This window comes from Eurytemora carolleeae, unplaced genomic scaffold (assembly GCF_000591075.1).
Source record: "Eurytemora carolleeae unplaced genomic scaffold, Eaff_2.0 scaffold28, whole genome shotgun sequence".
Taxonomy (NCBI): Eukaryota; Metazoa; Arthropoda; class Copepoda; order Calanoida; family Temoridae; genus Eurytemora; species Eurytemora carolleeae.
In genome coordinates this window covers 89,649-105,742 of record NW_019396147.1, presented here as the reverse complement: position 1 = coordinate 105,742, position 16,094 = coordinate 89,649, and the positions used below count along the sequence as shown (strand labels likewise).

Below are 16,094 nucleotides of genomic sequence, written 5' to 3'. Positions count from 1 at the left end.
AAGGTTTACACCATTAGGTTAAAGAGATATAGGGATTAGAAAATTTGAGTTTGTACATTCATCTGATATCCATAACAACAGAAACTAGAAAATAATTGTTTGTCTCGATCATATCAATACGATTTTTTGTTTTGGCATTAAACAAGATAAATTTTTGATTTGATACAGATATGTTATTCAGCGTTATTATTGCGCATATTACGAATGGAAACCCTAGTATCGACAAGAAAATGAATTTACTTCTATTCCTACAGGCTGAACTGACATTTTATCTTTTAATACCTTTACACAATAACGGAAACTCGGAATGTTTTCATGTTTTCTCCAGGAAATAGAGGCCTCGGACAAAAAGATTTAGGATTTTTCTCAATATAATGCAATACATTGTGGTTCTAGATCAGAGACAAAGTTAAATAAATAGATACAAGATGGACAATCCATTTTCAGTATTGCAATTCCAATTTATATATTGGCGGACACTTGATGGCGGCTTGAACTGTATCTCTTGTTATATTTATCAGAGGGGAAATGGTATCAGTTAGACAGTAGACTAGGGTGAACCATATTAACTGAAATATTGAAATATTCAAACCTTAAATTACCCGGTCGTATTGTGGTTCATCAGGTATAAAAATTGGTAAAAATAATTTTGTTGTTAAATTTTATTGCATTTTGGTCTTTAAAACATGAAAATCTAACTATGAATGAAGAAATGAGGTCACTTTAAGGAAAATTCCTCTAAAATTGTCTAAATTTCACAAAAATCCGCCTAGCATTTCATGAACAGTAACAAATTCTGCAAAAAAAACTATGCAAATATAATATTAAAATTGGAAATTTAGACTCAAAGCAATTAAGTTGAAATGTATTAACTGTTTAGGTTGGTTTCCCAGTCAAATCAATTATGGTAGAATGAAGTAAATATTTTAATACTGTGGTCGGCGTTTATATCAATACAATCAATACTTTTCTATTGAAGTTTTGATTTCTAACAATTTTTTTATAAATTGCCTGTTTACAAGCAAACGACGAGACGATGTTAATTGACCGCTTCTTTTCATGTTTATGTGTTTTTCCTTGCTGTTTAATATCTTAATAGAAATCAAAAAATTAAATAGAAAGTCGTCTTCATTCATTCAAAACTCATCCAACTATACGATAGAACTTGGTGTGAAGATTTTCATATCAGTGATCTCATAGAATTAATTATTACTTCTTTGAAACTACAGAAGTTTAGAGTCCAATATCTCTGGAATAATATCTCATAGAACTTTAAGAAATGGCTATCTATCAACATGCAATAATCTATAACCGAATGATAGGCATTGCTAAAATGTTTTTGCATATAATAGCAAAGAACTTTAATGATAAAGATTAGAAAGAATAATCTCTCATTTTTAATCGTAGAGGTAAAAACTGTTTCACATAAATAACAAACACATTGATATATTTCTTCAACAGTTCAAATCCAAATACGTACTGTTTGCAGTGTAACCCCCCCCCTTTCCCAAGTTTACTATTCTTGCCATACAAGTTTGCTGAAATTCTTGATAGCACATTAGATATATATGTAGGATGTAAAATGTACAGCCGGCAACACAAAAGCTAGAATTCTATCTATCACAAAAGTTTTTACTTATTGAAATTTTACCACTCGTTTGTTGAGATTTCTTTCTTTGAATCTTATCTGTAAGTACGACAAAATTGAACGTGTTTATTAAAAAATCTAAAATTCCCTGCATCATGTTGGTAGGCTGACATGGCCTAAAATGCAGTTTTGTATTGGCTAGGAATCAAGAATTTGTTAAAAGAAAACTTATGTTTTTAAAACTTGGAAAATTCTTCCCAAAAAACAAGAAATCTACGAAATTTGTTGCTTATTGTTTTATGAAGAAAAAAGATTGGCAAAGCGCCCAAAAAGTCTTGTCTATTTAAAGTTCTATTATTAGTTGCTTAGTACGAGTGGTTAATGAGATTAGAGAGTAATTGTTTTGTTATTGTTCGTGACTAGAATCATTGTTAGAAATATCAGAAAAATATATTTGGGCTGGCTGGGCTTTAAACCTCCTTCCACCAATAAAAAGATTGTTATTTACACTTAAAACCTAAAACTAAATTTAATTTTACACAATCCACATCTAACTTAAATTAAATTTAAATGTATAAAATAAAACCAAGCAACATTTTTTCAACATACAGTAATAACCAGAACACTCGATCCGAAATAGGAATAAGACTTTTAAACATTTATATTGTCTAATATTTGCTTTATAACAAGATCAAATATTGGTTTAATGTCGTCTTCCTATTCTACAGTTTTCTTGTTATCACTGTATATATTCGGCTTGTTGGTTGGTATCAAATCAACATAAGAACGGCTTAACCAAATCGGACCCAATTTTTTGTATGACCTCACGTGCGTGGTTTGGTTATAAAAAATGAATTTAGAAATTTGGTTTAAAAAATTCAATTTAAACATTTTTTAGACTCCCTATTGAAAACAGAAAATCTACGAAATCATTCATTTTAATTTTAATTTTTCTTATTTTAGTTCTAAAACTTAGAAAATAAAATCAATCCTTAATTCATGTGGCTTGAAAGTTTAAAAGAGGTTAAATTCTTGATGTGGTTTTAAAAGTTTGTAAAAGCTACGAAATTGTTTAAATATTAAATCTGTTTCTTCTCCCTGACTAAACCTGTTGTGTAGATGTGTGAAGCGGAGACAAGTTTGTAAATATCTATTTTAGACTCCATTGTGGAGACACGTTATCCAACAATAATATGCATATAGACATTAAAGCGTTTAAAGGGAGCGACCGGCTATATAAGGTAGTTGAACTGAGTATGCAGTGTTGTGGAAAACTTCTTTCGGATTAATTTGAGACATAAATAAACTTTTTCAAGATCTGTAAATTCTGAGTTTGAGCGCAAATTCGACGTTCAAAACTCCTACTTTGAGGGTGGATACGCAATTTAATAACGGCAACATAAAATGTAAAAAAGTTCTACAATAAACTACACACGTCATGTATAGGAACATGTTGAGAAAATAAAAATTAATCTTATCATCGAAAATAAATAATCTTGTTCAATTATTAGATTCTATTTTCTCATTATTCTGGTTTTTCACTATTCACAAGATTTTCGCAGATTTCTAGAATTATTGTTGAAAAGACGACATTTGAAGAATTTGTAGAAATCTGCGAATAAATTCAAAGAAGATAAGATATTTAATATAATAATGAAAACGAAATAATCGATTTTAGCATTGATTTATTGACAAATATCTTTTGAGAAATATTCCTTAAAGGGACTTTCAACATAATTTCAAGTGGACCATAAAGGGACTGTCAACACAAGTTTAAGTGGACCTTAAAGGGACTGTCAACATAATTTCAAGAGAACCTTGGCTTAAAGGGACTGTCAACACAAGTTTAAGTGGACCTTAAAGGGACTGTCAACATAATTTCAAGAGAACCTTGGTTTAAAGGGACTGTCAGCATAATTTCAAGTGGACCTTAATTTAAAACAAATTATAAAAGAGTGGTACGGCCTGTAGTCTTTCAACCTTTGCCTCATCAAGATTGCATGAGATATTCATCATGTTCTCTTTAAAAATGATTATTTTCAATTGTTGTTTTTATAAAAATTTACTTTCACATTTCTGCTTTTGAAAATTATCAGAATTGAACACTTTTCAACGACGCTATATTCCACATTATTGATCAGAAAAAGGTTTAAAGAGAACCAATGAGAATCAAGTTTTCTCAACTTTAAGTAAAAAGCCAATCGAATTTATGACAACAGAAGCTCATCTGAGAAAATATGGAAATCTGTTAAAATTATGCATTACAAGACCCTTTAAATCCTTTTACTAAAACAAGTTTTGATTTGCACTACACAGAGTGTATGCGAGGCCGCAAGTCATTTTGATTTAGTTGTGGTTGGTGGCCGTAAACTTGTGTTTATGGAGAGTAGTATATAGAACTGTATACTGTTATATCTCAATATCTGTCTATAATATTCTCCTGAATTTACAACTAAATATATCCTTACTTCAGATTTATGTATGCTAAGAATTCTGCATCTGCACAACTCAGACCAAACATCAGTGATCTGAGTCTCCATTTGAGTTGATGAGCGAGCATCCAGCTGGATCCGGATCCGGATATTATGCTCGGATGAGCAGCTTGAAGGATCTCCAAGTTGGTCGGATTCATATATTTCGCAGCTTTTACCTCCAATTCCTTGGCTACAGTTACACTTTACAAACCTAAACAGAAATAAGATAATGAACCAGTAACCTTACCAATTAAATAAATCACCATCGTTTTAGTTTATAGTAAATTCGTAGTCCTTGCCCATCTTCTATTAAGATTTAGAGTGTAAAAATTTCCTTTTTTAGGAAAATAATCTTTAAAAAAAGTATATGTAAAGTGGATAATACAATAAAAAGTATCGGAACATATCGTCTTTTTTCGGAGTATTTTTTTGAAAAAAATGCACATTTTAGTGATAAACTTGATGGGCGGGAGGTGCAAATTTATTTTTTATTTTAAAAAAACAAGGAAATTCATTTGAGATTTTTTTTAACCGGACTAAGATTCACCTATCAAAGACGACTTTGCAAAAGTTCAAGTAATGACAGAAAAGAAATTTGTAAGAAAAATACGAGGAACCGGAAAACTTAGGAAAATAAAGACGACATTAAAGCAATGTTTAAATGTATTTGATGTTGTTGAAAAGCAACTAGTTTTATAAGTAACTTATTTAATCACTTATTATTTGAAATAAGTATGTTTACACTGCACAACTACTGTGTCTCATGTTCATTGGACTATTTCAAGTCATCTTCCTATTCCAGAGGTTTTTTTATCTTACCATGTATGTTATTCTACTTGATGTATTTAAGGGACTAGTTCTAATAATATCGTCTTTTTTGCAAATCGCTCACTCAGCGTAGGCTATTCTTATGAAATTCTTATGTTTTTTTTTACTTTTAATAATAATATTTTCTGGTAAATATCCAGAGAAATGAATAACTCAAGATTTCTTTGACTATTTTAACCCGAAACTTAGTATTCAAGTTGCTTGTTCTCAAGATAAGGAAGAAATTTCATTTTCACCAAGTTTGAAATTAAATTCCTGAAGCCAGAATTGGTTTGAATTATTGATTACCCGGGAGGAAAAACATATTACTTATCTCGATTTCCATCACAGAACATCCTTAAATGTTTCTCAAAAACCGTTTATTTTTAAATCGTGAACGAACAGAAATAAGACGTTTTTGAAAAAAAAATAATCAGTTAAAAAACAATATAGTCGTTTTCCAGCTACTTTTACATTAAATTATCGTTAACACTCGTTAACGGCCGGGACCACTAACGATTTCAGGAATATCTTCCGATAATCAAAATTGAGATTTTTAGCGAACGGTAACAGAAAATACCGTGAACGAACGGTTTGAAAAAAGTCTGAACATGCCCAGCCCTATGTACTATGGTAACAGTGTTGTGTATATAATGTCCTCTGTATCTCTGTACACCTGGATGTAAAGTAGTAACACGGTTGTCCTCTGTATCTCTGTATACCTGGATGTAAAGTAGTAACAAGGTTGTCCTCTGCATCTCTGTATACCTGGATGTAAGTAGTAACAAGGTTCTCCTCTGTATCTCTGTATACCTGGATGTAAAGTAGTAACAAGGTTGTCCTCTGTATCTCTGTATACCTGGATGTAAAGTAGTAACAAGGTTATCCTCTGTATCTTTGTATACCTGGATGTAAAGTAGTGACAATGTTGTCCTCTATATCTCTGTATACCTGGATGTAAAGTAGTAACAAGGTTGTCCTCTATCTTTGTATACCTGGATGTAAGAAGTAACAAGGTTGTCCTCTGTATCTCTGTATACCTGGATGTAAAGTAGTAACAAGGTTCTCCTCTGCATCTCTGCTTGGCATCATCATGTCCATCTCCAGGACCTAGAAATAAGTGCTTTTATTGACACACAAAGAATTGAATACTTTGAACACCGTTTTCAAAATTTNTACTAGTTACTAGAGGGTTTAGTTGACTTACAAATAACTACGAAGTCTACAAATGGCAAAATATCGTTCTCTACAAATTTGGGGTTTTCACAGTATGCAAAATTTTTACTCGACTAAAAATATAGAACTGAACAGAAGAAAAAAATAACGCAAATAAACGGTTTATTTCATTCTTTTATCATCTTTTTTTTATTCTGCCAGAGTTAAAATTTGGCATGATTTGATAAAAGCTAAATTATAGAGAACAAAATTGTGCATTTTGTAAGACTTCTTATATTTTTGTACGGTCTCCTGAAAACCGAATAATGTAAATGTTTAAAAGAACGAATAAATTTGGCTGCCCAGCCAAATTTTGAACCTAACTGCAGGATTAACATAACGAGTGTCTCACTTAATAAGACAATTGAGAAGCAACCTACATGTTGTATTTTATCTAGGATAGATTTCTATTTTTTAAAATTACACAGCTTTTTAAAATATGGTATTTCTCATAAAAAGCTGACAAGCCTTGATAACATTAACAGTAACATCCACACAATGATTTGAATTTAGCAAGCTCTTACGAAAAAATCTATGAAAACTTGCTAATTATTTTTACAATCACAATTGCTTTAAAGTTCTAAAATATTAGTTTCTAGGGCTACAAAAATTTCAAAGCAGCAACACTTTTATGACGGCCCGGTCTTAAAGATAAATGAAACTTTGCAGAGCTGTCTGGATCAATTTGCCCAGACAGCCCTACCACAGAAAATATAATATACACTTTGCCATTTCATAGAATTCTAGTTCAAAGAAAACTTTTGAGATAGTCTTTTAATTGCCATGATGAGGACACCTCAGAAACAATCTCAAGAACTGACGAGGGTCAACCCAGACCGAAGTATATTTTTAATTAAATGTGGAACTAACATCTACTTTTTTTACTCAACTCTACTGGTCCATCACCATCACCTAATTTTAAATATATATATACTAGGCTTTTTGGGCGATTCGCGCCCATCTTCTATTTCAATTGTGAACGTGTTCTCATTGTAAAATTGAAAAACAAAGAAAAAAAAGAATTTCGCGGATTTTATGATAATAATTCGCGGATTTTCAAGATTTAAAAAAATTTACAAAAATAAAAAACGTTTAAGCACAAATTTTTCAAATTATGATCATTCATAAACCTTCCCTGTGGTCACGTGAGGTCCCACACAAAATTTGGGCCCGATCGATGCAGCCGTTTTGACGTTTATTGGATACATACGGACAGACAGACAAGCCAAATTTATATATAGATATGAGACCAAAGAGCTTTATTATCTAGATATACCTGTACAATGTCCGTGCTTGTTATGATACTGGCAACGAGGTCCATAGAACTTCGGTCTAAACATTTATAAAAATTAAGGATTACGCAAAATGTCACTAAATAGAAGATTTTAAATTTTATATTTTTCATTTTTCTCCATGGATAACAGAAGAATTGATTATTCCCCTGGTTTGAAGTTTTCACGGAGCTCCAACCTTGTATTAAACTTTGAATAAAAATTTAGCAGAGCGTTGAATCAAAAACAAAATCTTTTAACTAAATATACATTATTGCTTCGCATACTAAACTTTACTAAACTTAAAGGGATTGTTTTTGAATGTTTAAAGGGTGTCTACGACAAAACTGTTAAAATTATTAGATTGTTGGACTTTTACGATTTCGCAGTTTGGCAGTAGGGCAACATGGAAGACGATTCGTAAAACGTTGATGTTTTCTTTAATACTCTGAGAAATCTGTTGCTGATGGTTTTATTGAATACCCTTTCACGAATCCGTTGCTGATAGGTTTCTTTAATCCCTTACTAATGGTTTTCTTGAATACTCTAACTAATCTGTTGCTGATGGTTTTCTTTCATACTCCTTGACTTATCCCTTGCTGATGGTTTTCTTGAATACTCTAGCTAATCTATTGCTGATGGTTTATTTTAATACCCTTTTAAGAATCCGGTGCTGAAAGGTTTTTTAATACCCTTTTAAGAATCTGTTGCTGATGGGTTTCTTTAATACTCCTTGACTTATCCCTTGCTGATGATTTTCTTGAATACTCTAACTAATCCGGTGCTGAAGGTTTTCTTGAAAACTCTTTATCGCATCCGGTGCTGAAAGTTTTCTCGAATACTCTTTAACGAATCCGTTGCTGATGGTTTTCTTGAATACTCTAGCTAATCCGTTGATGAAGGTTTATTTTTAATACCCTTTCAAGAATCCGGTGCTGAAGGTTTTCTTGAATACTCTTTAACGAATCCGTTGCCCCGTTTAAATATATTTTCAGGGCACACATACCTTGTTAGGTTTAATTTTTTTTAAATATAGTCACTGAGGTTGCTGTTTCGCCAAACGAAGAGGGGTTTTTGCGGCATTTCTTAAAAATTATATCCCCCCTTTACCTCAAAAATACTGTGTTAGGAGCTGAAAGATTCGAAAAATTTAAATTAAAAATAGACCCCGGGAACCAAGAAATCTATAGACCAGGAACCACCATATCTCATGCGTCAAATCTGTGTACTGGAGTGGGAGGAGATCAAAATAAAGAATTCAGGGGCAACGCATCATTTTTGAGGGAAAAGGGCCCGAGGGGTGGAATAAGAATATAATCTATTGTATTTTCCACATTGACCAGAAAGCCAAAAATAATTCGCTCTAGTATTCGTTCTAACTTGATATATTAATTTGTCTTTTGTTGGACTGTAATATCACAATACAGCTGTTGTCCTTTCCCTTCAACTTCTATGGGGGAACTGGGTTTGTTTACATTCCTCCCACAGTATACAGTACATAATATGCGTATATCCGAGTTTGGCGTTCCTGTATATAGTTCCTTGCCGGGAACACTCCTTTAACAACTATTTTATGCAAAAATAAAAGAAGGAAAGAAAAGATTATATTGTTGATTCTATTGATTGTGGTTCAAACCCCAATGATATGATCACATAGAAGTATTTACAGCCTAGAGTTGGGGTTTTAAAAACAAAAAAATAAAGTAAAACCCGGGTTTACAGTCCATAACACCAGAATAAAACCAAACATAAGAACTGAATGATTGAGGCAGGTTTTTAAAAGGCGCGTCACGTGCCGAGTACAACAGAATTGTGTACACTAAGCATCTGGTTGTACATAAAAATAATGTGTGTTACTAAAAACTTATCTAAATTTGCATATTTTGCTTGCCCATTTTGTAAAAAAACTGGGTTTACTTACTCCGAGACTGCTGAGTCGTCCAGCGGAGAATTGCATCTACATTCCATAGAACCAACTTCTCTACCGTCCAAACTTGACTTAAAGAAAACATTTCAAGTCGATTAGACGAGAAAAGAGGAAAGGTTTCTGTTGACGCAGTAGATTTAAATCTGGAAAGATTAGATTGAAAAGAACTAAATCAAATCCCGTCTTCAAAAACCAAATATAACAAGATAAGACATGATACAGATCGTATTTCTGTTGCCGCAAGCTATTAGAAATTGGGACGAGATGATTTTCTTTATAAACGGATTCGGAACTTTCACAAGATATTCCTAGTTTCACTATATGAGTTAGCTTCTCATACTTTGCAATTATCTTATACGAGTCAAAACCTGTAGCATGTTAACTAGCCTCGTAGATCAATAAGTTTTCCGGCGGAGTAACCTTGGTTAACCTGGAGATCAATATATTGTACAACAGGATAAATAGGACTATATGTAACCTACCCCTTTAGATCAATAGGACAAATGCAGGATAAATAGGACTACATAAACCAATCCCTTCAGATCGATATATTGTACAACAGGATAAATAGGACTATATGAACCTACCCCTTTAGATCAATAGGACAACTGCAGGATAAATAGGACTATATGTAACCTACCCCTTTAGATCAATAGGACAACTGCAGGATGAATAGGACTATATGAACCTACCCCTTCAGATCAATAGGATAACAGGATAAATAGGACATTATGTAACCTACCCCTTCAAATCAATAGGACAACTGCAGGATGAATAGGACTATATGCAACCTACCCCTTCAAACCAATAGGACCACTGCAGGATGAATAGGACGGAGAGAGTAAACCTACAATACCTGAACAATGCACTCCCCGTTAAGATGACACTCTGAGAGAGAACACTTGAAGAATGATATTCCTCTGTCCTGGTTCCTCGCTACCTCGTAGGTCATGTTGAACCCGAATACGTCGCTCACCTCCATCACTCTGTTATAGAATAGGAAATATAAAAGCTAGAAGTTAGTTACTAGTTACTAGATCTTACCTAATATGTATATCCGGACCAGAGGGTACATTTAACGATATCTTGATAAATCTAGACTGAAACCTTCTATATGTCGCGTTTCTAAAAAACAAACAAGAATTAAATTCAAGAAAACTGTCTAATTTAACAATCCTACTCAGATCTTCAGTATTAGATATCAGACTACTTAATTACATGTTAATTAACGATATTCTATTGGATATCAGACTACTTAATTACATGTTAATTAACGATATTCTATTGGATATCAAATGCGGACACTTTTAAAAATGTGGATCAAGATGAATTATACATTATTTGTTTTAGAGATTATAGGATTATAAATTAGATGTGTTTATATATGAATAAAAGGCACATGAATATAAGATCGGATATGAATTCTAAATTCAAGGTTAAAAACAATATTCTCCGGAGATGGTATTTATACCTGCTCATGGTTGGAAGAGGAGTACAATCAAGCGGAGTATCTTGGCATTCCTCTATACTGATCATACTGTGTTCAATATAAACCTGATAACATAAGAAAACTCAAACTAGAAACCCTGGAGAGAGGTTTGTCTTCATTTTCCATCGAAAACCCCATAAAATTCATTTAGTCCAACTGTATTGGGATGATACCAATTTGGAAATTACTCTTAATCTATAAAAACGAAAGATAGGAAATGTTTGTCCAAGAGAAAGATAAAGAAAAGGAATAATTTAAAAAATACTTCATGAAATAAAAGAAAGAAATTGGTTGTTAAAGATATGAAGAACAAGATAAGTTAGATGAAAAACGTTGGGTTAAAGAGAAAAAAAGTTAAAAGTAAAAGTAAGGGAGAGATAAATTAAGAAGGAAAAATAAAAGTAGAATAAGGGAGACATAACGTAAGAAGGAAAAATAAAAGTAGAATAAGGGAGAGGAAATGTAATGAGTTGAGGTAAAATAAGAGAGAGGAGAAAAAGGAGTAAAAGTTGAATAAGAGAGAGGAAAAGTAAGATGGAGGAGAAAAGGCAAGGTTGGAGAAAGGAAAGAGAGGAAAAAGGAAAAATAGGATTAGAAACAGAAACGATATGAAAGAAAAGGAAAATTAGACTAGATATAGAAATTGTAAAGGTAAACTACCTGTGTAAGGTATAAGTAAAGGTAAACTACCTGTGTAAGGTATAAAGTAAAGGTAAACTACCTGTGTAAGGTACAAGTAAAGGCTCCAGTGTGGATCGTCTGCATATTTAGAATTGTCTACACGGTTGTCCTCTNATATTCCAGAGCAGAGAATAAAAATAAGAAACCGGTTTCTCCAGCTCATGTACGCATCAACCATTATTCTCGTAATCTCGCATCAAATCTACAAACATTTGGAAATTTATAGTTCACGATCCATAAACGTACTGAGCCCGAGTCGTCCAGAATTATCAGTTTTCTGGTTATCACTGTTCTCATAAAAACAAAAAAACAAATCACTTTTTAAGTAGTCAAAAAAAATTTAAAAATACATATAGGGGATGGTAAGTCGTAATTAAAAAAAAACACATTTCAAGGATAAAAAATTCTTAAATACACAAAGGGACAGTAAATTCAATACACAAAGGGACAGTAAATTAAATACACAAAGGGACAGTACATTAAATACACAAATGGACAATAAATTAAATACACAAAGGAACAGTAAATTAAATACACAAAGGGACAGTAAATTAAATGCACAAATGGACAGTAAATTAAATACACAAAGAGACAGTAAATTATATACACAAAGGAACAGTAAATTCAATACACAAAGGAACAGTAAATTCAATACACAAAGGGACAGTAAATTCAATACACAAAGGGAGAGTAAATTAAATACACAAAGGGACAGTAAATTAAATGCACAAAGGAACAGTAAATTCAATACACAAAGGAACAGTAAATTCAATATACAAAGGGAGAGTAAATTAAATACAAAAAGGGACAGTAAATTAAATGCAGCAAGGGACAGTAAATTAAATACACAAAGGGACAGTAAATTAAATACACAAAAGGACAGTAAATTAAATATACAAAGGGACAGTAAATTAAATACACAAAGGGACAGTAAATTAAATACACAAAAGGACAGTAAATTCAATACACAAAGGGACAGTAAATTCAATACACAAAGGGAGAGTAAATTAAATACACAAAGGGAAAGTAAATTAAATACACAAAGGGACAGTAAATTCAATACACAAAGGGAGAGTAAATTCAATACACAAAGGGACAGTAAATTAAATACAGAAAGAGACAGTAAATTAAATAATTTTATGTACCATAAAACCCTAACTACCAAACCAATTGTCTAAAAGTTTTATTCATTTAATTTTTCAAATGGTTTAATAATTTGGCTGATTAATTTTTAAGGTTGCGGTTGATAATATTCGACCCAGTCTCTCCTTAAGGGAGAGATAAATTAAGAAGGAAAAATAAAAGTAGAATAAGGGAGACATAACGTAAGAAGGAAAAATAAAAGTAGAATAAGGGAGAGAGAAATTATGAAGGAAAAATAAAAGTAGAACAAGGGAGAGAGAAAGTAAGAAGGTAAAATAATAGTAGAATAAGGGAGAGATAAATTAAGAAGGAAAAATAATAGTAGAATAAGGGAGAGAGAAAGCAAGAAGGAAAAATAATAGTAGAATAAGGGAGAGATAAATTAAGAAGGAAAGATAAAAGTAGAATAAGAGAGAGAGAAAGTAAGAAGGAAAAATAATAGTAGATAAGGGAGAGATAAATTAAGAAGGAAAAATAATATTAGAATAAGGGAGAGAGAAAGTAAGAAGGAAAAATAATAGTAGAATAAGGGAGAGAGAAAGTAAGAAAGAAAAATAATAGTAGAATAAGGGAGAGAAAGTAAGAAGGAAAAATAATAGTAGAATAAGGGAGAGAGAAAGTAAGAAGAAAAATAATAGTAGAATAAGGGAGAGAGAAAGTAAGAAGGAAAAATAATAGTAGAATAAGGGAGAGAGAAAGTAAAAAGGAAAAAAAGTAGAATAAGGGAGAGGAAAAGTAAGGAGTTAAGGTAGAATAATAGAGAGACAAAGAAAGGAGTAAAAAAGTTGAAAAAGAGAGAGGAAAAGTAAAACGGAGGAGAAAAGGCAAGGTTGGAGAAAGAAAAGAGAGAAGAAAAAGGAAAAATAGAATTCGAAACAGAACCGTTATGAAAAAATGGAATATCAGACTAGATATAGAAATTGTAACGGTAAACTACCCGTGTAAGGTATAAGTAAAGGTAAACTACCTGTGTAAGGTATAAGTAAAGGTAAACTACCTGTGTAAGGTACAAGTAAAGGTAAACTACCTGTGTAAGGTACAAGTAAAAGTAAACTACCTGTGTAAGGTACAAGTAAAGGTAAAATACCTGTGTAAGGTATAAGTAAAGGTAAACTACCTGTGTAAGGTATAAGTAAAGGTAAACTACCTGTGTAAGGTATAAGTAAAGGTAAACTACCTGTGTTAGGTTTAAGTAAAGGTAAACTACCCGTGTAAGGTACAAGTAAAAGTAAACTACCTGTGTAAGGTACAAGTAAAGGTAAAATACCTGTGTAAGGAATAAGTTAAGGTAAACTACCTGTGTAAGGTATAAGTAAAGGTAAACTACCAGTGTAAGGTATAAGTAAAGGTAAACTACCTGTGTAAGGTATAAGTAAAGGTAAACTACCTGTGTAAGGTATAAGTAAAGGTAAACTACATGTGTAAGGTACAAGTGAAGGTAAACTACCTGTGTAAGGTACAAATAAAGGCTCCAGTGTGGATCGTCTGCATATTTAGAATTGTCAATTATCCAGGAACATTTTAATGGAGTTGGAAGATATTCAGGAAACCCTGGAGATGTAAGGAGTCCCCATCTCTCCCGCTCGCCTGAAAATTTTAGAATAAAATGATGCAACCCTTGATACATCCCTTGATGCATGTCTTGATGCATCCCTTTATGCACCCCTTGATACATACCTTGATGCACCCCTTGATACAACCTTTAATGCATGCCTTGATACATCCCTGATGCAACCCTTGATGCATCCCCTGAAACATCCGTTGATGCATCTCTTGATACATCCCTTATTACAATTTTGATAGTTCTTAATTTCAAGTAATTTAATTTCAATATCGTTTTGTTTTTGTTTTGTTATTTATGATTTATTAAAAACAAGAAAGTTAATGAAAATAACCTTGTTATTCAAATTAACGGTCTCATAAAATTTTATAGTTTATAGTTCACACAATTCAAAACGGAGAAGTATGTCACGAACAGAGATGACATTTTTGTAACCCTTCGATATAAAATGTGCCATCCACGACCTTCGTCACCCGCCGTTCTTCTTTGGTTCCTTGAAAGGGGGGTCACATCCCCCTCATTTAAGAAAGGAACTTTACAGGAAAAAGTTAATGGGGGAAGATAACATAATTTCTAATTAAAGAAAAATATAAAAAAAATTTATGATTTCATTTATTGATATTTTCAAAAGAAGCTTTCTGGGATCTCCCATCTTCAAAACAAAAGATCATATATCCTGAGCGGCTGAGGAACCATTAAATTTTTATAAAAAACCAATCCATTATGGAAGGATAGTTAGGCTAATATCCGATAGAATAGAAGCCAGATAGCTTCCGCTTTGAAAAAAGGTTTAAAGGGTTCAAATTTTCAAATTTTCAAATTCTTAAAAAAAGTTATATTTCAAATTACTTTGATAATCCTTTACCTAGAAGAATAGTGTTGGATCCACTGCATGTATTTTCTATTCTCCGACCCTGGGTTAGAGCTGGGCATATTCCAGAGCAGAGAATAAAAATAAGAAACCGGTTTCTCCAGCTCATGTACGCATTAGCCATTCTTCTCGTAATCTCGCATCAAATCTAAAAACATTTGGAAATTTATAGTTCACGATCCATAAACGTACTGAGCCCGAGTCGTCCAGAATTATCAGTTTTCTGGTCATCACTGTTCTCATAAAAACAAAACAAAAACAAATCACTTTTTAAGTAGTCAAAAAAATTTTAAAAATACTTATAGGGGATGGTAAGTCGTAATTAAAAAAAAACACATTTCAAGGATAAAAAATTCTTAAATACACAAAGGGACACTAAATTCAATACACAAAGGGACAGTAAATTAAATACACAAAGGGACAGTAAATTAAATACACAAATGGACAATAAATTAAATACACAAAGGAACAGTAAATTAAATACACAAAGGGACAGTAAATTAAATACACAAAGGGACAATAAATTAAATACACAAAGGGACAGTAAATTAAATACACAAAGGGACAGTAAATTCAATACACAAGGACAGTAAATTCAATACACAAAGGGACAGTAAACTCAATACACAAAGGGACAGTAAATTAAATACACAAAGGGACAGTAAATTAAATACACAAAGGGACAGTAAATTGAATAATTTTATGTTCCATACAACCCTAACTACCAAACCAACCTCACCAAGTTGTCAAAAAGTTTTATTCATTTAATTTTTCAAATGGTTTAATAATTTGGCTGATTAATTTTTAAGGTTGTTTAAGGTTGCGGTTGATAATATTCGACCCAGTCTCTCCGAGCTTTAGAAGATTTCAAGGGTTTAACTTATGTGAAATCAGTCCAATTTATCTAGTATTATAACTTAATCGATTTAATTAATCCTGGATTGATCTATTTTATTTTGGGTGAATTTCTGATTTAACATATTATTGTCACAAATTCCATAAATTAATTTTGCACACTAAGTTTAGAACATTGTGTACAACAATATGAAGTATAGTTATACGATCAT

At 32.1% G+C, this 16,094-nt stretch overlaps 1 protein-coding gene across 2 annotated transcripts in view; it reads right to left on the bottom strand.

The window, feature by feature from the left end:
• Positions 1-15,175, bottom strand: part of LOC111696347 (uncharacterized) — a 43,378-nt gene extending 28,203 nt beyond the window's left edge. For both annotated transcript variants that reach the window (XM_023465935.1, XM_023465936.1), the window contains exons 1-9: positions 15,022-15,175; positions 14,043-14,182; positions 10,754-10,836; positions 10,327-10,407; positions 10,139-10,268; positions 9,277-9,353; positions 7,361-7,416; positions 5,910-5,979; positions 4,057-4,273 (exon numbers count right to left, since the gene is read on the bottom strand). In XM_023465935.1, the coding sequence (XP_023321703.1) occupies positions 4,057-4,273; positions 5,910-5,979; positions 7,361-7,416; positions 9,277-9,353; positions 10,139-10,268; positions 10,327-10,407; positions 10,754-10,836; positions 14,043-14,182; positions 15,022-15,151 (984 nt within the window). In that variant the 5' untranslated portion in view covers positions 15,152-15,175. The remainder of the gene's footprint in view (positions 1-4,056; positions 4,274-5,909; positions 5,980-7,360; positions 7,417-9,276; positions 9,354-10,138; positions 10,269-10,326; positions 10,408-10,753; positions 10,837-14,042; positions 14,183-15,021) is intronic.
• Between the last annotated feature and the right edge of the window lie 919 nt (positions 15,176-16,094).